Source organism: Mustela nivalis, assembly GCF_964662115.1.
Source record: "Mustela nivalis genome assembly, chromosome: 18".
NCBI lineage: Eukaryota > Metazoa > Chordata > Mammalia > Carnivora > Mustelidae > Mustela > Mustela nivalis.
The window spans coordinates 56959822-56977659 of NC_139037.1; the positions used below are offsets into that span (position 1 = coordinate 56959822).

General features: G+C 54.3%; 2 protein-coding genes across 3 annotated transcripts in view; both read left to right on the top strand.

Moving 5' to 3' along the window:
• Positions 1-1640, top strand: part of PRKD2 (protein kinase D2) — a 32272-nt gene extending 30632 nt beyond the window's left edge. For both annotated transcript variants that reach the window (XM_082710573.1, XM_082710574.1), the window contains exons 18-19: positions 792-877; positions 1210-1640. In XM_082710573.1, the coding sequence (XP_082566699.1) occupies positions 792-877; positions 1210-1422 (299 nt within the window). In that variant the 3' untranslated portion in view covers positions 1423-1640. The remainder of the gene's footprint in view (positions 1-791; positions 878-1209) is intronic.
• Positions 1641-8282: 6642 nt separating this feature from the next.
• Positions 8283-17652, top strand: DACT3 (dishevelled binding antagonist of beta catenin 3). Its single transcript, XM_082710991.1, has 4 exons — positions 8283-8710; positions 14014-14110; positions 14277-14429; positions 15377-17652. The coding sequence occupies exons 1-4, from the start codon at positions 8462-8464 to the stop codon at positions 16771-16773; spliced, it is 1896 nt and encodes a 631-aa protein (XP_082567117.1). The 5' UTR covers positions 8283-8461; the 3' UTR covers positions 16774-17652.
• Positions 17653-17838: the final 186 nt, after the last annotated feature.

The following is a 17838-nucleotide window of genomic DNA, read 5'->3' on the forward strand; positions in this document are numbered from 1 at the left end:
TGAAATATACAGAAGGGTCTGCAGTGAAAATACTCTCTCACTCCTTTGTCTGCCATTCTTCCCAAAGGCATTGGCTATTCAAAGTCTTTTAAATACGTGCATTTGACATATATTCTTTTATTTCCTCCTTTGATACAGGTGGTAGTGTCCTATACATGGTGCTTTTTAACTTGCCTTGTCCTCTTCACAGTTTATCTTGGACAAATGGTTTGGCTTAAAGAAAAAAATAATATTTTAAAGATTTTATTTATTTATTTGTTTTGGAGAGAGAGAGAGCATGTGCGAGTAGGGAGAGGGGCAGAGGGAGAGGGGGAGAGAGAATCTCAAGCTGACTCCACGCTGAGCTCAGAGCCCCATGCAGGACTCGATCCCACAACCCTGAAATTATGACCTGAGCTGAAATCAAGAGTCAGTGGCCCAACCAACTGAGCCACCAAGGCATCCCTGGCTTTAAGAAAAACACTAAGTGAAGAATAAGACAGGTGTACCTGTGTATACCTCTGTATGACAAAACTTACAGAGGTGACATAGGAATGGGGAAACTGAGGGAGAGGCTTGGTGAAGACACTTAGGAGCTAGTTTGTGTGCGCAGTGTCGGAGGATAGGTGGACAAAATGGTAATTTGATGAGGAAATGGGTGAGTGAGCAATTGGTGCAGGTGAGGCTTCCAAGCTACCTGGGCCAGTGCGGAAGGCAGGCCGGGATGGTAGCAGGTCGCCTGGAGTGGCCTGTTGCAGGAGGGGCGGCCTCTACCGCGCAGGGCTTGAACTGTCCATCTCCTCCCCGCGCAGCCATTGACCTCATCAACAACCTGCTGCAGGTGAAGATGCGCAAGCGCTACAGTGTGGACAAGTCTCTCAGCCACCCATGGTTACAGGTGATGCAGGAGGCGGGGCTTGAGAGAGGATGGGGAGGGAGATCTCATTGGCTGGGTTGGAGGAAGGGGTGGAACCCGATGGCTTATTGGCTCTATAGCTAGTGAAGGCTGCAGGTGCATTTTCCGTGGCTCCGAGCATGGCTGAGCCTCCTACTGGCTGGGCTGTGGAAGGAGGCGGAGCTGAATATCTATTGGCTGGGCAGGTTGCAGAGGGTGTGGCTTCACCTTCATTGATCCCGGGCCTGTCAGCTTCAGGGAGGATATAGCATGGGGCGCAACTCAGCCTCTGTGGGCCCTGCTCTGCAAGCTAACCCCTGTTCTCCCGGGCCCAGGAGTACCAGACATGGCTGGACCTCCGAGAGCTGGAGGGGAAGATGGGCGAGCGGTACATCACGCACGAGAGTGACGACGCACGCTGGGAGCAGTTCGTGGCAGAGCACCCGCTGCCCGGGCCTGGGCTGCCCGCTGATGGGGACTTCGAAGGGACCCTCCTGCGGCAGGACCATGAGATGCAGGGGCTGGCCGAGCGCATCAGTGTCCTCTGAGGCCCCATGCTCCCGTCTTGGCTGCCCCGTGCTGCTGTCCTCCGGTCCCCGGAAAGCAGCCCTCTGCACCATTTCAGCAAGGAACTGTTGTAAACAGAAGCGGCTTTCTGCCCCAAACGGATGGGACGCACCCTGGGAGAAGTGGGGGTCCTTGGCGGGTCAGGGGTAGTTATTTCCAACCTGAATTCCCCAGCAATTAAAACGAACTCATCTCTGGCCCCATGGCCTCGGTGTCTGGCCACACTGCACTCTCTTATCATGAGTCTGTTGTTCACCAAGACTGAGTTCCCCTGGAAGGAGGACTGTCTGAGAAGAAGGCAGGAGGGAGGGGGCATGGCAGAGGGTTGGCGGTCGGGGAGAGGAGGCTGAAGGCCGAGGAGATTCGGAAGGAGGACTGATTGGGGTGGGAAATCTGGAGGGAGGACTAGAAGGGGGAAGACACAAAGGGTAGCCTAAGGACAGGGAAGAGAAAAGAAGAGTTTGGAGATGGAAGAAGGATGCCAGGCTGGGAAGATGGATGGAGGATCATGACTGGAGGGAAGGAGATTTAGAGCAAAGTAATCCCGTGGCTTGTTTGATCCACTGTTTCACTCAGTAGCGTCCCCTCTAACATAACTACTGATAACGACATGCCATTAGCGCAGGTCTGGTACACAGCAGAAACTCGATCCACAATATTTAATGTTTTCTTTTCAATTGATGGGATGACTTCCCTATGCACCAAATGTGCGCATTGACCGGTTCACCCATTTGTTATGGTGGGGCCTGGGTGATGCTGGGGACACCCAGAGTAGGTGGGGCTGGGGTGGGGAAGTCCAGGAAGGGGGGCATCCTCCAGTGAGCCAGAGGGTCAGGAAGGTGTGTCTTCTGAGCTGACTTCTCAAGCCTCATCCTGGCCTGGAGGTTGTAGGCAGAACGAATATCTCTCCACCTTTGCTCCCTGTCCTCCTGTTCCCTAGCTCCTCAGTGTCACCCAGACTTGTGACCCTGCAGCTGAGGGCAAGTGATTGGAGGGTGCACCTAAACAAGGTCTCTCGAAACACTCAGACTTACACAACATGAAGGCTTTCCTGAAGCCTGGAAAAACAGGCCAGTGTAGGGAGCTTACTCTCTGAGGCTTGCTGCTGTATGTCACCTAGTCTATCTGTGGGTTGGCTCCAGAGCTACAGCTCTGAATAAAGAAGCTCAAAGGTGTCTGGGTGGCTCAGTCGGCTAAGCATCTGCCTTCAGCTCAGGTCATGATCCCAGGGTCCTGGGATCAAACCCTGCATCAGGCTCCCCGCTGAGCAGGGAGCCTGCTTCTCCCCCTGCCTTAGTGCTTTCTCTCTCTCTCTCTCTCTTACACTTGCTCTCTCTCAAGTAAGCAAATAAAATATTTTTTTTTTTTAAGAAAGCTAAGAAGAACCTCAGTCAGTGAAGATCTCCAAATGAACAAGAATGCCTTGAAGGCATAATTCGAGCTAATAATATTGGGAAATACTGGAGTCTCTCGGACTGCATCCTGAATGCCTCTCCCACTGATGCTGATTAGTCTGAGATCCAAGAGGATAAGCAACAGAGGAACAACTCCCATCTCCAGTGACAAGGCAAGCTAGGGAATGTATGGACCGACTATCCGGGCCCGATCCTGAATAATCACTCGGTTTCCATCTTGGCCAACAGTTTTGTTAACACCCTGAGACGGGAAGTCAGAGATATGATCATAAACATAATGGTAGGGGTTCCTGGCTGGCTCAGTCGGGAGAGCAGGAGACTGGATCTCCGGATCGTAAGTTCTAGCTCCACGTTAGGTGTAGCGATGACTTAAATGAATAATTGATAACTTAAAACCAAAACGCCGTAGGTGCCTGGGTGACTCAGTGGGTTAAGCGTCTGCCTTTGGCTCAGGTCATGATCCCAGGGTCTTGGGATCGAGCCCCGCAGCGGGCTCCCCACCCAGTGGGCAGTGGGAGTGGGCAGTGCCCCTCCCTCCATCATGCTGATGCACGCATGTGCAAAAATAAATAAACTCTTTAAAAAAAAAAAAATCTTTAAAAACCTCATGACGTCAGCTGGTAAATGCCTTGACTGCAGAATCCCATGAGGCAGTGCAACACCATTAGGATGCCATGGCAGAGGAAGTCAAAACCAAGAATGTCACTTAAGGTCCCGCAACTTAAACACTCAGGGATGGAAAAAGCCCATCCTATCAGGGCCATCAGATACTGCCAACCCTGATCTTGACAGAGGCATTTGTAGGGACTGTAAAGAAAAGGGACACTAAATTCGAGGGGTAAGATTTCGTCTCCCCAAGGATTCTCTCCTGGCACGCTTTCTCCTCTGTGCCTATAAATACCCCTCAAGCCACAGGGGGAAATGATTATCCCCATTACTGGGTATCCTGCCCCATTTTAGACATGGGCCACACCCTCCCCATAAATATCCACACCCCTCCCCTTTCCCCCTGCCCCAGTACACAGCAATGATTATGATGAATCCCACAGTTCACCATGTGCTTACGCTTGTCTAAGTCACTCTGTGACTCACAGGCCCCCTTACTACCCAGCACGGTTTATCCTCCATGAAATCTTTCGGAAGGGTTATTCTTTCAATCCAGAATGTCAAGATTTCATGTTCACAAGAGAGCCTATGTCTGGAAGTCCCAGACTGCTCCGATCCATCTAACACCTTACCCTTCCTACTCCCCTGCTCCCTCCCTCTCCCCCCAAAACCCCATCAACCTTTCCCTCAGCCCACATATTCTAGACACAGCTGCCCCGCATTTGGATTCTCTTTGGGCCCCAACCACATAGGGCGCATCTTGGAGGCTGACCCTCTCTCAAAGTGGAAATGGAAACTTCTTGCTCTTCCTGAAACTGACTTCAGGTGCCTCCATCCATCACCTGGGGTCTCCTAATCCCAGCTCCTGGCCCTTGCAGCACTCCTGCCTTGCCCATCTAGAACCCCAGACTACCATGGGGATATGATTAGTCCAAGACCCGAAGGCCATAAATAAAATAGTCAAACCTAGGTTCCCGAGAGTTCCCACTCCACACACTGTCCTGGCCTTTCTCTACCTTCCAGCACCCCCCACTTTAACACCTCCTCTACACATTCATATCCCTCTACGTCTGGTTCATCTTTTTGTTTTCACCTGGGAAAGTCAACAATACACGGGGACAGGTGGGCTCAAGGGTTCACTGAAGCCCCTGCTTAATTTTCCCGGATGCTGAAGGCTAATTTGCAGGACGTGGTTTTCCCTTGCAATATCCCTTGAATCCAAAATGTGGATGATCCCTTGCTGAACTCACTCTCTGGCAATACCTATCCCAAGCCCTTGCTCACAGGGACACAGTATCTAGGGAAGGATTATAATCACGTAGGTCACAAGGACGCCATCTAGGACATGACTTCGCACCTGAAGGCTAACTTTATCCATGGAATGAATTTATCCGATCGTTAATTTCACTTTCGCCCAAGACTAAAACGTGACTCCAGTGGTTTCTGGGCCTGTTATGGGTTCAATTCTGTCTCCCCCCACAAAAAAAAAAAAAAGTTTGCTGAAATCTTATCCCCCAGTTCCTCGGAATGTGACCTGATTTGGAAACAGGATGGTTGCACATGGACTGAGCACCGTCCCCTCAAAGACCTCTCCCAAATCACCACTTGATCGTCACAACAAAACTCTCCCTATCCCTACCATTAGTGAATCAGGATTTATGTGTTCCTTTCACAACTTCCCTAACGGCCCCTGCAGGGGACTCAGTCTCCGGAAACTTTCATGTGGTAAATGACACAGTAACAGCCCTAATGGCAGGAACCACCTCCTCACTGAACTCACCCAGATTTTCCAGCTATCAAAATATTGCCAATCCCAAGTCAACCGGTGCTGCTCACAATTTCTCTTGGTATCAGTGGCATCACCCGTCTTGTGACTCATTTCATGGTCCCAGCCCCATCCCCGCATCTTTTCCTTGGTTCCCACCCCACCCTTTTAAAAATTTATTTATTTATTTATATATTTTTTAAAGATTTTATTTATTTGACAGATCATAAATAGGCAGAGAAGCAGGCAGAGAGAGGAGGAAGCAGATTCCCCGCTGAGCAGAGAGCCAGATACGGGGGTCGATCCCAGGACCCTGGGTATCATGACCTGAGCCGAAGGCAGAAGCTTTAACCCACTGAGCCACCCAGGTGCCACCCCCTTTTTAAAAAAAAAAGATTTTATTTATTTGAGAGGGAGAGAAGCATATACTACCCCCTGAGCAGGGAGCATGACACAGGACTCAATCCCAGGACCCCAGGATCACAACCTGAGCTGAAGGCAGAAGTTTAACGGACTGAGCCTCTCAGGCACACCTGGTTTTCTGCCTTTAATCAACGTTTAAAAAAAAAAAACCAAAAGTAAATAAATAACAACCAAAAAACCAGGAACTGGAATCAAAAAAACGAAAACAAAACCCACAACATTTATTTTCTGACCCCTCAAATAAATTAGACAATTATTTTCATGAGTCTTGGGATTGCCCCAATGATGTGTATTTTATGGGTAAAGATTTGCAGACTGGCATCTACTTACCAGAAGCTGACTGGCTTCTGTTATCTTGCCAATCCTGTAAGTCCTTTTCAGGGTCTTGATTCCCCTTCATTCTATCAATGTCTAAACTTCACTATTTCTTGACTCAAACCCCCATCAAATTCCCCTCCCCAAACATGAGAGACCTGTACATCCTGTGAAGACTGGAAGTCACCACCCAGACACAGGAACCAGGATGACCCTGAGCCCCCCTTTCATTAGCATTCAAAGGAGGCTTGGAACAAGGAGCCAAATGTTCAGCAGTAAGCTCTGAGGATTCCACACCACCTCTAACCGTGTTTGGGCAACTCTTGCATCAGGTTAGGGACATCAAAGGGAAGGACTTGTAGCCTGTGGTTGGAAACACCTGCTGCATGTTCATTTCCGGGGACTACTCAGACATCATGATCATCAGTAAGAACATCAAGAGGCCACCGAGGAAACCTGCAGAATTAGAACCACTGTTCTGAGTCCACCAACCAACCATCTCTCTGTACCTCCTTCTGGGAGCCCTGGCAACTGGCTGCCCTCAGGCCTCTGATCCTGTTGTTACTCTCTTATTCACCCAGTAATAATTCTCTTTTTATTTATCTTCCTAGGAATACCCATCCGTGAATGCCCAGTGACCAAAACCTAAATCCGTTCTAGATCCAACATTTTATGCAAGAAATTGTTCAGGCAGCTGTGCACGAACAGCAGAGATGGAAAAAAAAAAAAAAAAAAAAAAAAAAACAACCAACCCTGACATCACCCCAGACATGAACTACTAAGAAAATCTTGTTGGAGAGCAAGCTCCCCAGATCTACCTATCAGAAATCCCAACCATCTCCCCACTGTCGGAAAATTAAGACTGTTTAAGGACAATCTAGTCTGTCTTAAACAAGAGGAGAAGTGAATAGTTTGTCTCTACTTAAAGTCCAGGCTCATTTTTCTTCTCGGGATTATTTTGGACTTATTTAACAGACCCTTCTGTGGTTCTTTATACGTGGAAAGCACTGAGCAAATATCTCATTCAGTTCTCAGAATGACGGGATAAGTTAGACAGTATTATGACGCCCATTATACAGATAGGGACACTGAGGTACAGAGATTAAGCAAGTTTCCCAAGGTCACACAGCTAGAAAGTTGCAGGGGCTGAGGATCCCTTCAAAACCAGCCCCACCCCCACCCCCCAGCAGTCTGGTTCCAGAGTCGATGATAATCACTGCCTCTCCAGCTTACGACCAGATGTCTCCTGGTGCCATAAAAGAGGGGATCATAAAAGAGGAAAGTTCTCACGTGATCATCTGGGACCTGGCTATTAGTGAGTCAAGGTCTATCTGAGAAATGGGTATGACTATTGGAGCTAGATCTCTAAGGTTGTAGGGACACACACTCGGCGTAGTGACACACGTTGGCCGCCTGAGGGGGCGCCAGCCCGGCTCGCGGAGCCTGGGGAGCCAGAAAGGAACCTTGGAAACCAAAGTCAGGCTCAGACTCTTAGGACCACAGAACGTTGAGAACAGAGCATCTTAGAATGCTGAGAACAAAGCCTCTTAGAACGTTGAACAAAGGCTCCTGGAATCGTAGAATGGTGAACGCAATGCCCCCCACACAATCTGGGAGACAAAAGACGCTCAGATTCTGTTCTGGTCGGATCATAGAATCTTCCACCCAGACTGGTCTTATAATTCCAGAATTTGGGATATAACCTATCTGACTCTTAGGAGTCAGCCAATATTAAACCAAGCGCGGGCCCCTCCTAAGCTGGTCACACGCCCATGAAGCCTGTCCTGCTTAGAAGCATTATTTTATGGAAGGCTATCGTTCTTGGCTGCCTTCTAGTTTTACAGCTGAGTGTCTGGGAAGCCTTCGTGGAAGAGGAGGCAAAATCAGGGCTCGACTCGAGAACCTTTTCCGCCCCCCGCACACCCTCAGCAGCTCAGGGTCTCTAGTGGTGGGGGGAGAGGGAAGGTTGCCAAACTGTCACGTGGACCCATTCTCTATTTATAGATCACCCCTTCTCCTTTCGCGGGACAGTCCAATGGTAGCCAGAGCTCGCCCGCAAGGGGGCGGAACCAGCTGCGGGATCGGGGAGGCACGGGCCAATGTCGTTGGAGCAAGGGCGGACTTGTTTCATTGTGACGCGAGAGGGGGGCGTGACTGGAGCCCGAAGGCAGCAAGCGGTGGGGCGTGGCAAGGCCGCCCAGAAGCAAAGCGAGTAGGAAGCTGCGAGCATGCGTCGCGTCGGGGGGCGCGGGTGCACCGCCGGGCATCTTCGTAAGGGAGGGTACCAGCCAATAGGCGACGGTTGCTCTGTCGCCGGGGGCGTGGCCATGCAGATAAGGCGCGGGTGGGCGGCCCAATGGGCGGGCGCCTATGCAGATGAGACGGTGACAGCCGGGCCAGCGGGCGGGCGGGCAGGCGGGCTGTTGGGGCGGGGAGGTGGGACCCGGAGAGGGGTGGCCGTGGGGCCCGGCCGGGCTGGGGTGGGGGGCCGCAGCCATGATCCGGGCCTTCTCGTTCCCGGTGAGCCCCGAGCGGGGCCGGCTGCGGGGCTGGCTGGAGGGCAGCCTGGCCGGGCTCTGCGAGTTGCACTGGCTCCGGGAGAGGCAGGAGTACCGCGTGCAGCAAGCGCTGCGGCTGGCCCAGCCCGGAATGGGGGGCGCCGAGGCCGAGGACGAGGAGGACGCCGATGAGGACGAAGATGCGGCGGCAGCGCGCCGGGCCGCAGCGGCCCTGGAGGAGCAGCTGGTGAGGGGCCGCCTGTCCGTCCATCCCTCCGCCCCCGTCTGTGTCTGTCTGTCTGTCCGTCTCGGTTGGATGCTCAGACACCCGTTCCGGTGGGGGAGGGGCAAAAGACAGGGGGTGGGACTGGAGACCCTGGAGTATGGGCGCCGGGCGGGATCTGGCCTTCCCACCCCCAAACTGGGGAAGGGGGACAGCATCGCTTCCGCTAGAGCCTCGTGAAATGCACAGGCCCCTTCCCCAAAGAAAATTCTTCTGGGCGCTAAGTATGTGTCAAGCCTGGGCCGAGTATTTGGCATGCGCTGTCTTCTTGAAGCTTGGGGGAGAAAGGGGTGATAGTCCCCATTTTACAGAGCAAGAAGCTGAGGCTCAGAGATGGCAAGCAACTCACCCAAGGTCACACAGCTGGGATCCAAACATGCCCCCCTCTGGCCCCGCCACCAGGGCTCCATCTTCCCTAAGTCCCGGTGTGCTTGGAGATCTCTGGAGGGGGCGGGGTGGGGGGAGGGGATCCTTGGGCTTCCTGAGGGAGGGATCACCGCTGGGAGGAAGCTTGCAGTCCGCGATGATCTTTACTCTGCGGTGACACTTTCCCTCCTTTCCTAGCTGGTCCCAGCCTTGGTGAGCCCCAGAAGAGGCAGGTCGAGGCAGCATGGGGGTCTGGCTTCTGAACTCCCTGAGTGTTCTAATGGTAGAAAAAGAGGCAGAGGTCTCCAGAATGACTTCAAGAGCACCACCCCTCTCTCCTCTGTCATTCTTTGATTTTTCCCGACCTCTTCCTGGATTTCTCTCACTCTGTCTACCTACTGCCACATCTCTGACTTTCAGCATCTGTTTCTGTCTTTCTTAATCCTCCGTCTCTCTGGGTCTCTCTGTCTCCGTCTCCCTGGCGTTCTCTTGCCTTTCTGCACCCCTCTCTCTTCCCGCCCCACGTCCCTGTCCCTATCTCTCTCTTCCCCTCCCCCCAGCCTGCCAGGCCCCAGACCCTGGCTCCCTCTGCAGATCCCATCCCCAAGCCTGTGTGTGGTCAGAGCTTCCCGTTTGGGGAAACCTGAGCCCGGGCAGCGGGGGAGGGGGCTCTCCCTGCAGCTGACCTCCACTGCCCCCTCCCCAGATGGAGAATGGGGAGGGGGACTGACGCCAGACTCCGGGGCTGCACGCACAGCCCCTCCCCCGACCGGGAGTGAGACCCTGCACATTCTTCTCTGGAAGCAGAAACAGCTGTGGGAGGCCCCACCCCCTCCCAAAGTTAGAGACGCCTTGTGGGGGCCTTCACCAGCTCCCCCCCCACACCCCACCCCAAGCTGGCTGGGCTTGGGTAGGCACCTCCCACCGTACGTACAAGAAGAGGGAGAGAGCATGGGGATGGGCGAGCTGTGTCCTTCCTTCCGGTCCCTCAGTCTGCCTCAGTCTCCCCTCGCTGCCCTTCAGCTTCCCTATTCCTGCCGCTGAGTCTCCCCCCTTCTCTGCCCCTCTGTCTACCCCGCCCCCCAGGAGGTGGTAGTGGAGAGGCCTCTTTCCCCCACACTCTCCAGGCAAAGCTCCGTCCCAGCGTCAGGGAGGAGGCGGTGGCAGGCAGCGGGAGGAAGGCAGCGGCGCGGAGGGAGGAACAGAAAAGCGCTAAATATAAACGTCTCTGCGGTTGGGGGTTCCTGGGTCCTTCAGAAGAGGGTGTGGGTACCTCCTCTGATCCCGAGCCTCTGTCTTGTGATGCTAACCCCTCCCGCCCCGCACCCCCTGCCAAGGAATACACTCCCTTTGAAGCCAGAAAGATTGAAGCCAGACTCCATTCGTTGCTAACAGGAGTAGCCCGGAGGCAGGTAAAGACCGGGGGTATCTCAGAGAAGAGAGGTCAGAATCCTGGATGGGTGTGGGAGTTCCATTCTCTTCCACCAAGAAAAAGCGTCCTCTTCCAGCAAGAAGGACTTAAGTTAGACTTGAAGGACTTCCAAATCGCGCTAAAGAGAACGGGACACAGACTAGGGGCATGTGAGCAGTGGGGAACACAGGTCTGGAAAAGTTTAGGCCATGGGGTCTCCAGGGGTCCTCACTTAAGGTTTCACCCGTTAAACCTATCCAACTGCACGACCACAGGCCTGCTGGCAGAAGGGCTTGCAAAGAAAAGGGGATGGGGATGAGGGGTATTGTGGGTACATGGGGAGCAGGATTCAGACCGAGGTCATTTGAAGAGTCATCACTTTGCACCCGGAAGGGAGGGGGTGAAACTTACCAACAGTGGGAGTGTGGGGACCTGGGGTGGTGTTGGAGAACCCAGGCGTGGGGGAAGAGGAGGCCTCTCCGGGTTTGTCCCCCTTACCCCTGCTCTTCCCTACAGAGCAGGAACTGAAATTAGACCCATAGAACTTAGCTCCCCTCCCAGTCTATCCTTTTATGTTTATTTTTAATTACACAAGTAAAACATGACTTTATATTTTGCTGGTTGGAAATTCATAGCTTTCGTGTAAGAATAAAAGCTAGCAATTATTGAGCTTAAAAGGAACCGCTGTTTTAAGTCATATAATCCTCACAACACGCCGTAAGAGAGGGAGCTGAATGAGGCCATGTTACAGACGAGGAGACCAGGGCCCAGAGAGGGGAGTAACCTGCTCAAGGTCACACAGGGTCTCCTCGGAGATCACCGCCAATGTCACGTTGGCATGAGTCCCTCTAGACCAATGGATTTGCTTGTAGGAAGAGCTTACCTGCCAAGAAATGTAGGGTTTTGCTTCGCTTCTTGCCATTGCCAGTCTCTTGGGGTGGTCCCAGAGATAACACCAGCGGGTCTCAAAGTGTGGCTGCTGGGCTAAGCAGTGTCACCTCGGAACTTGTAAGTTATGCCGATTCTTGGGCTCCAGGCTGGAATCAGAAGCTCTAGAAGTGGGACCCAGGCCCTGCAGGTAAATCTGACTCCCGCTCATACACGACACTTTTCTTTTTCTTGTCAATGCTGTGTCTTAGTGATGATTCTTTTTTTTTTTTTAAGATTTTATTTATTCATTTGAGAGAAAGAGAGAGAGAGGAGAGGGCAAGTAAGAGAAAGCAGGGTAAGGGATAGAAGGAGAAGCAGACTCCATACTGAGCAGGGACCCCGATGTGGGGCTCGATCCTGGGACTCCAGGATCATGACCTGAACCAAAGGCAGACGCTTTACCCGCTGAGCCATCCAGGTGCCCCCTCTTAGTGATGATTCTGTGTAGAAATTGTGTCCTTCCATTTTGACAGGTATATAGTATTCTGCTATGTACATTCATTTTCACCAAACATTTCCTGAGCACCTGCTTTGTTCCAGGCGCTGTGCTGTTCCCTAGGGGTGGGGGGGGGGGAATCCTGACATGAACAAAGCAGATTAAAATCTCTGCCTTCCAGGGATGACTTTTAGTGAGACAGACCCGATGACGACCTGATGCATGCTTTTGAGCCAAGAGGTCATTACTGCTACGGTGCAGGGAAGGGGGGGGGGGAGGGACAGGTCAATGGGTGCAAAATGATGGGGAAGCTATTTTGGAAAGACCGGTCAGGGGAGGGATCGTGTAAGGAAAGATCTGACCAGGAAGAAATGCAGGGGGAGCACATCCTTACTGAGGTAGGAACACTGCATAGTCATCCAGGGAGCGTGGCTGGAGCAGAGTGAGGGGGGGTGATTAGTGGGGGACATGACATGGGGTACCTGGCTGGGGTCTCCGACATTGTTTTAGCCACCCCTGATTGTGTACAATCCGGCTGCTTTCCTGGGTTCTGCTCCAAGATGACGCCACCCTGAGCATCTCTGCACACCCAGGGCAGGAGCCCAACATGGAATGATTTGTTGACTTTCCTCCCATAAACAAACCCAGATGGGGGCTTCTGTTCTTGGGGTGGGGGGAAGGGGGAGGACAAGGGGCCCAGGAGAGCAGCCACAGGAGTAGGAAGCAGGGAGGGGGGAGTCTGCGAGGGGGGATGGGGGGATCCAGCCAGTCTTTCTGCCCTAAATAGGCAGGGCTGGGCGACTGGCCTCCCGGCTCCTCCCCCCTCCTTCCCTCCCTCCCGCCGTCCAGACAAGCTGCTTTTGTCTGAGGGTCAACCGTCAGCCTGTGGTGGCGGCCACCTCTGGCTTCGTCCTAGACCCACGTGCGACTCTTCCTGGATCTGGCCCTGTTTTTCCAAAATGGGGTTAGGTCCTAGCGTCTTGGAAGCCCCATCTGTGTTATCTTAGTCCCTCGACCCGTCCCTGGTCACTGTCACTCCCCTAAAAGGGTTTTCACCTTCCTTTATTCTCACCTGATAAATGCTTGTTTTCTGCAGCAAGAAGGATCCAGGATAGACTCAACTGGTCTTTCTCATGGGGATGAGGTTCAGGGGCAGACATGGGAGGTTTCCAGGTGGGAATGAAGCAAGGGTGGGAGAAAGATGTTGTTCCCTGGGGCCAGGGAACGGGCTGGGGCTTGCTACTCTAGTATGCTACGGGCTAGACTCACAGAAGGACTTCCTAGGGTGCTCTTCCTGGGGGAAGGACCGAAGGCTTCTACGAGTTGTGGTCAGCCTGTTTTATCCATATGAGGGAAAGAATCAGTCTGCAGCAGGAAGGACTTAAGGAAGACTTACAAAAGGACTTTGTGCTGATGATAAGGGGCAGAGGGAGATGATGGGAGCATCTGAGAAGAGAAAGTCAAGGACTGGGAGGAGGTGGACCAATGGCTAGGGGATCTGCTGGGTCCTGGGTATTTTGAGGGCAAACTCCCCTTACAGTGACACCATGTAAACTGAGACTCGAAGAGGAATGTTCTGATAGGGGTTGAGGGTTATGGAGGAAACACCTGACAGAGAGGGGGCGAGGGATGGGAACTTCTGAAGCTTATCCCACCTAAGAAAGGTTAATGTAGCTGCAGCATGAAGGACTTGAGTTAGATAATCACTGGGACTTCTTTTTTTTTTTTTTTTTAAAGATTTTATTTATTTATTTGACAGACAGAGATCACTAGTAGGCAGAGAGTCAGGCAGAGAGAGGGGACGGGGAGAAGCAGGCTCCCTGTTGAGCAGAGAGCCCCATGTGGGATTCTCGATCCCAAGACCCTGAGATCATGACCCGACCTGAAAGTAGAGGCTTTAACCCACTGAGCCACCCAGGTGCCCCATCGCTGGGACTTCTAATGGGATGAAGGGACAGAGATCTTGAGGGTGATCCTGGGACCTCGGTACTGCTTTTAGACTTTTGAAATTAGAGCCTCACTGTCAAAGTGAAGCTCTGCCTATGGGGGGGGATATATGGGGAGGGGGGCATGCGACAGAGGATTGGGGATATTCTGACTATCCTGCTCTCCCCATGCCCTCAGGAGGCCTTGCCTGGGCTCATCTGGGACCTGGGCCAGCAGCTGGGAGACCTGAGCCTGGAGTCTGGGGGCCTGGAACAGGAAAGCGGGCGCAGCTCAGGTGAGCATGCGTAGAGGGAGAAGGGTCTGCCTGGGACATCCCCATCTTTCCTACTGCCCCCTACCTCTCAGGTTTCCCTGTCTCTGCCTCTTGGTCTCTTCCTTTCCCCACCCCTGGTTTCCCGTCCAGGCCCCTGATTGTCTCTCCTCCACTCCCTGGAATCCAGGCTTCTATGAAGACCCCAGCTCCACGGGAGGTCCAGACTCACCCCCCTCTACCTTCTGTGGGGACAGTGGCTTCTCTGGATCTGGCTCCTATGGACGCCTGGGTCCCTCTGAACCCCGAGGCATCTACGCCAGCGAGAGGCCCAAGTCCCTAGGTAAGGTGGGTGGGGTTGGGGCCCTGAGAGGCAGGGAATGGGCAGGAAAAGAATGCTTTTGAGCACAAGCTTCTGAGTCAGACTGACCTGGATTCAAACTCTGGCTGTGACCCTTCCTTCTCATGTGATTTTGAGCATGTTGCTTCTTTCTGGGCCTCTGTTTCTCCTTTTGTTAAAATAGGATTATTAGCAGCACCTGCCTCATAGGAAAGTTCTTCATACTCAATGAGCCTGAGCCCTCACTACCACTGGACTTGGCACTTGGTAGCCACGTAAACAGCAACTCCTGTTGTTCACTTATACAAGTCAGTTTCGGAGCCCCTACTAGGTGCCAGCTTAGATTTGTTTCAGTGGTGAGGAATACCCAGAGGGAAAGAAAAAAAAAAATCCCTGTTTTCATAAAGCTGACTTTGCAGTGGGAGAAACAGATAATATACAAGATAAATAAGATATAGACATATAGGAAGAAAATAAAGTTAGGGAAGGGAGCTGGAGAGGGCATACCCTTTTGAGTTGGGGAGGAAGTTGCAATTTTAGGACACATGGCTAGGGAGGGTGTCACTGAGACTCTGACATTTGAGTGGCGCCCTGAAGTAAGCAAAGCAGATATCCTCAGGGAAGCGTGTTCCAGGGAATGGCAAGTGCAAAGGCCCTGAAGCTGGAACGTGATTGGTGTGTGCTTCCAAGAGGGCAGCCGAGCCCAAGACCTAGAATTATAGAAGACAGGGATTAGATATGAAGGTCAGAGAGGCAGAGGCGGGACAGACCCTTCATGGTCTTGTGACAATTTTGTTATGAACCTGATATGCCGGGAAGGCTGAGAGCAGGGTTTTGGATGACAGTGAAGGAGGGCAGGGTAGGCAACTAGCCCCTCCTAGGCTCCTTCAGCAAGGACTTCGAGGGTCCCTCCACTCTCTTCCTTTTTTTATTCTTGCCTCCCTCCCTAGGAGACGCCAGTCCCAGCGCTCCGGAGGCGGTGAGCACTCGGGCAGTCGTGCCGCGATCATACTCGGCGCCCTACCCGACGGCAGCGGGCTCTGCGGGCCCCGAGGCCTGCTCCTCCGCGGAGCGGCGGGCGCGCGCCGGGCCCTTCCTGACGCCCAGTCCACTGCACGCCGTGGCGCTGCGCAGCCCGCGGCCCTGCGGCCGGCCTCCCGCAGACTCGCCGGACGCCTCGGGGGCGGGGCGGCCCCTGGACGGCTACATCTCGGCGCTCCTGCGCAGGCGCCGCCGCCGGGGGGCGGGCCAGCCCCGGACCAGTCCCGGGGGCGCGGACGGGGGCCCGCGGCGCCAGAACAGCGTGCGCCAGAGGCCGCCGGACGTGTCCCCGCCCCCCGGAGGCGCGCGGCCCGCGCCCGAGCCCCCGGTGGAGCGCGCGGGGGGTCGTCCCGCCAGCCCGGCCGCCCTAGGCCGCGCCTGGGCCTCGCAGTGGGAGTCGGAGACGGCGCCCGAGCCCCCCGCGCCGCCCGCCGCTCCCTCGCCCCCCGACAGCCCGGCCGAGGGGCGCCTGGTGAAGGCACAGTACATCCCGGGCGCGCAGGCCGCCACCCGTGGCCTCCCTGGCCGGGCGGCCCGCCGCAAAGCGCCCCCACTAACCCGCGGCCGCAGCGTGGAGCAGTCCCCACCCCGGGAGCGTCCCCGGGCCGCCGGCCGCCGCGGACGCATGACGGAGGCCTCGGGCCGCCGGGGCTCGCCCAGGGCTCGCAAGGCCGCGCGCTCCCAGTCCGAGACCAGCCTGTTGGGCCGCGCGGCCGCGGTTCCTCCCGGGCCCCCCAAGTACCCCACGGCCGAACGGGAAGAGCCTCGGCCGCCGCGGCCCCGCCGCGGCCCCGCGCCCACGCTCGCGGCCCAGGCTGCGGGGTCCTGCCGCCGTTGGCGCTCCACGGCCGAGATCGACGTTGCGGACGGGCGCCGCGGCCGTCCCCGAGCCCCCGCGGCCCGCGGCCCGGTGCCCGGCCCATCCCCGTCCGCTCCTCAGCGCCGTCTTCTCTATGGCTGCGCGGGCAGCGACTCGGAGTGCTCGGCCGGGCGCCTGGGGCCGCTTGGACGCCGGGGGCCCGCAGGTGTTGTGGGCGGCGGCTATGGGGAGAGTGAATCGAGCGCCAGCGAGGGGGAGTCGCCGGCCTTCAGCTCCGCATCCAGCGACTCAGACGGCAGCGGTGGTCTAGTGTGGCCGCAGCAGCTGGTGGCAGCCACCGCGGCCTCTGGGGCAGGGGGTGGTGCAGGTGGAGGGGCGCCTGCGGGCCCCGCCAAAGTCTTTGTGAAGATCAAGGCTTCCCACGCACTCAAGAAAAAGATACTGCGTTTCCGTTCGGGTTCTCTCAAGGTCATGACTACAGTGTGAGTTTGGGAGTTTGCTTGGGCTCCCCCTTCATGGCCTCTGCACCACCACACTCCCAATCACTGACCCTTCCATACCTCCCTTCCAAAGACCACCATTTTCTCTGCTTCCAAAGACCCTTCCTCACTGCCCCCATTCACTGCAAGTCTTGGTTGAAAAGGCTCCCCCTCCACCATAGGGAGGAATGGGGGAGGAGCCCTGTTTGACCCAGTTCAGCTGCTGGCTCTGCAGCCTTTGGGCAAGAAAGTTCCCTTTGTCTGGGCCTCACTTTCCTCATCTGTACTATGGGTGTACTATGGTATGCAGAAGGGGTAATTCAGTTTGAATTTCCCCATTTTAGTTTAGACACTTAGTCCGTTTGTTCCCGTTGGCTTCCGTCACTGAACCCTCTTATTCCTCCTTTCCATGCCCAGATACAGTGTCCTCCCCCCACTCCCCATTCACAAAGTGCCCCCTGTCCATGTCCCTGGATTCTTAGGATATCCCCTTGGCACCATGGTCAGAGACTCTGTGTCTGACTCAGGTGGTGCCTGCAGAGTGCCCTGGGAAAGGAAGGAGCACTGACTTTGGGGTTTTGAGGGTCAAGTAGGAGGTGGTAACACCTGGAAAGAAAGACTTTTCACCTCTATCCCTGGACAATTATGGAGGATTAAGAGGTAGAAGAGGAAAGGAAGATGACTTCTATCTCATGCCCCCTTTCTCCCCTGCTGAGAGGGAGTGTGGGGAGCCCAGGAAGACCCTCAACTGTTCCAATCCAGTATTTTTTTTCTTTTTTAAAAATCACTGTATTTATTATGACGATGGTGACTCCCCAGTGCACAGGGGGGCCAGACTCTGTGTGTTTCTCTAACCTCTTTGTAAATAAATGCACAGTGTTACATATGTGGTAGACTCTTCTTCTGTGGTTAAATACGAGAAATGGTTTTCCTTTGGACTAACATTTAGTGTGCAACTACTGTTTGCTTTGAATATAGTAGTGTCCAGAACCAGATGGCAGATCTCAGGGTGGGTCTCAACCTAATTTTCCTGTCATGGGCTATAAAGAATCTGATCTTTGATTGAGTTGTG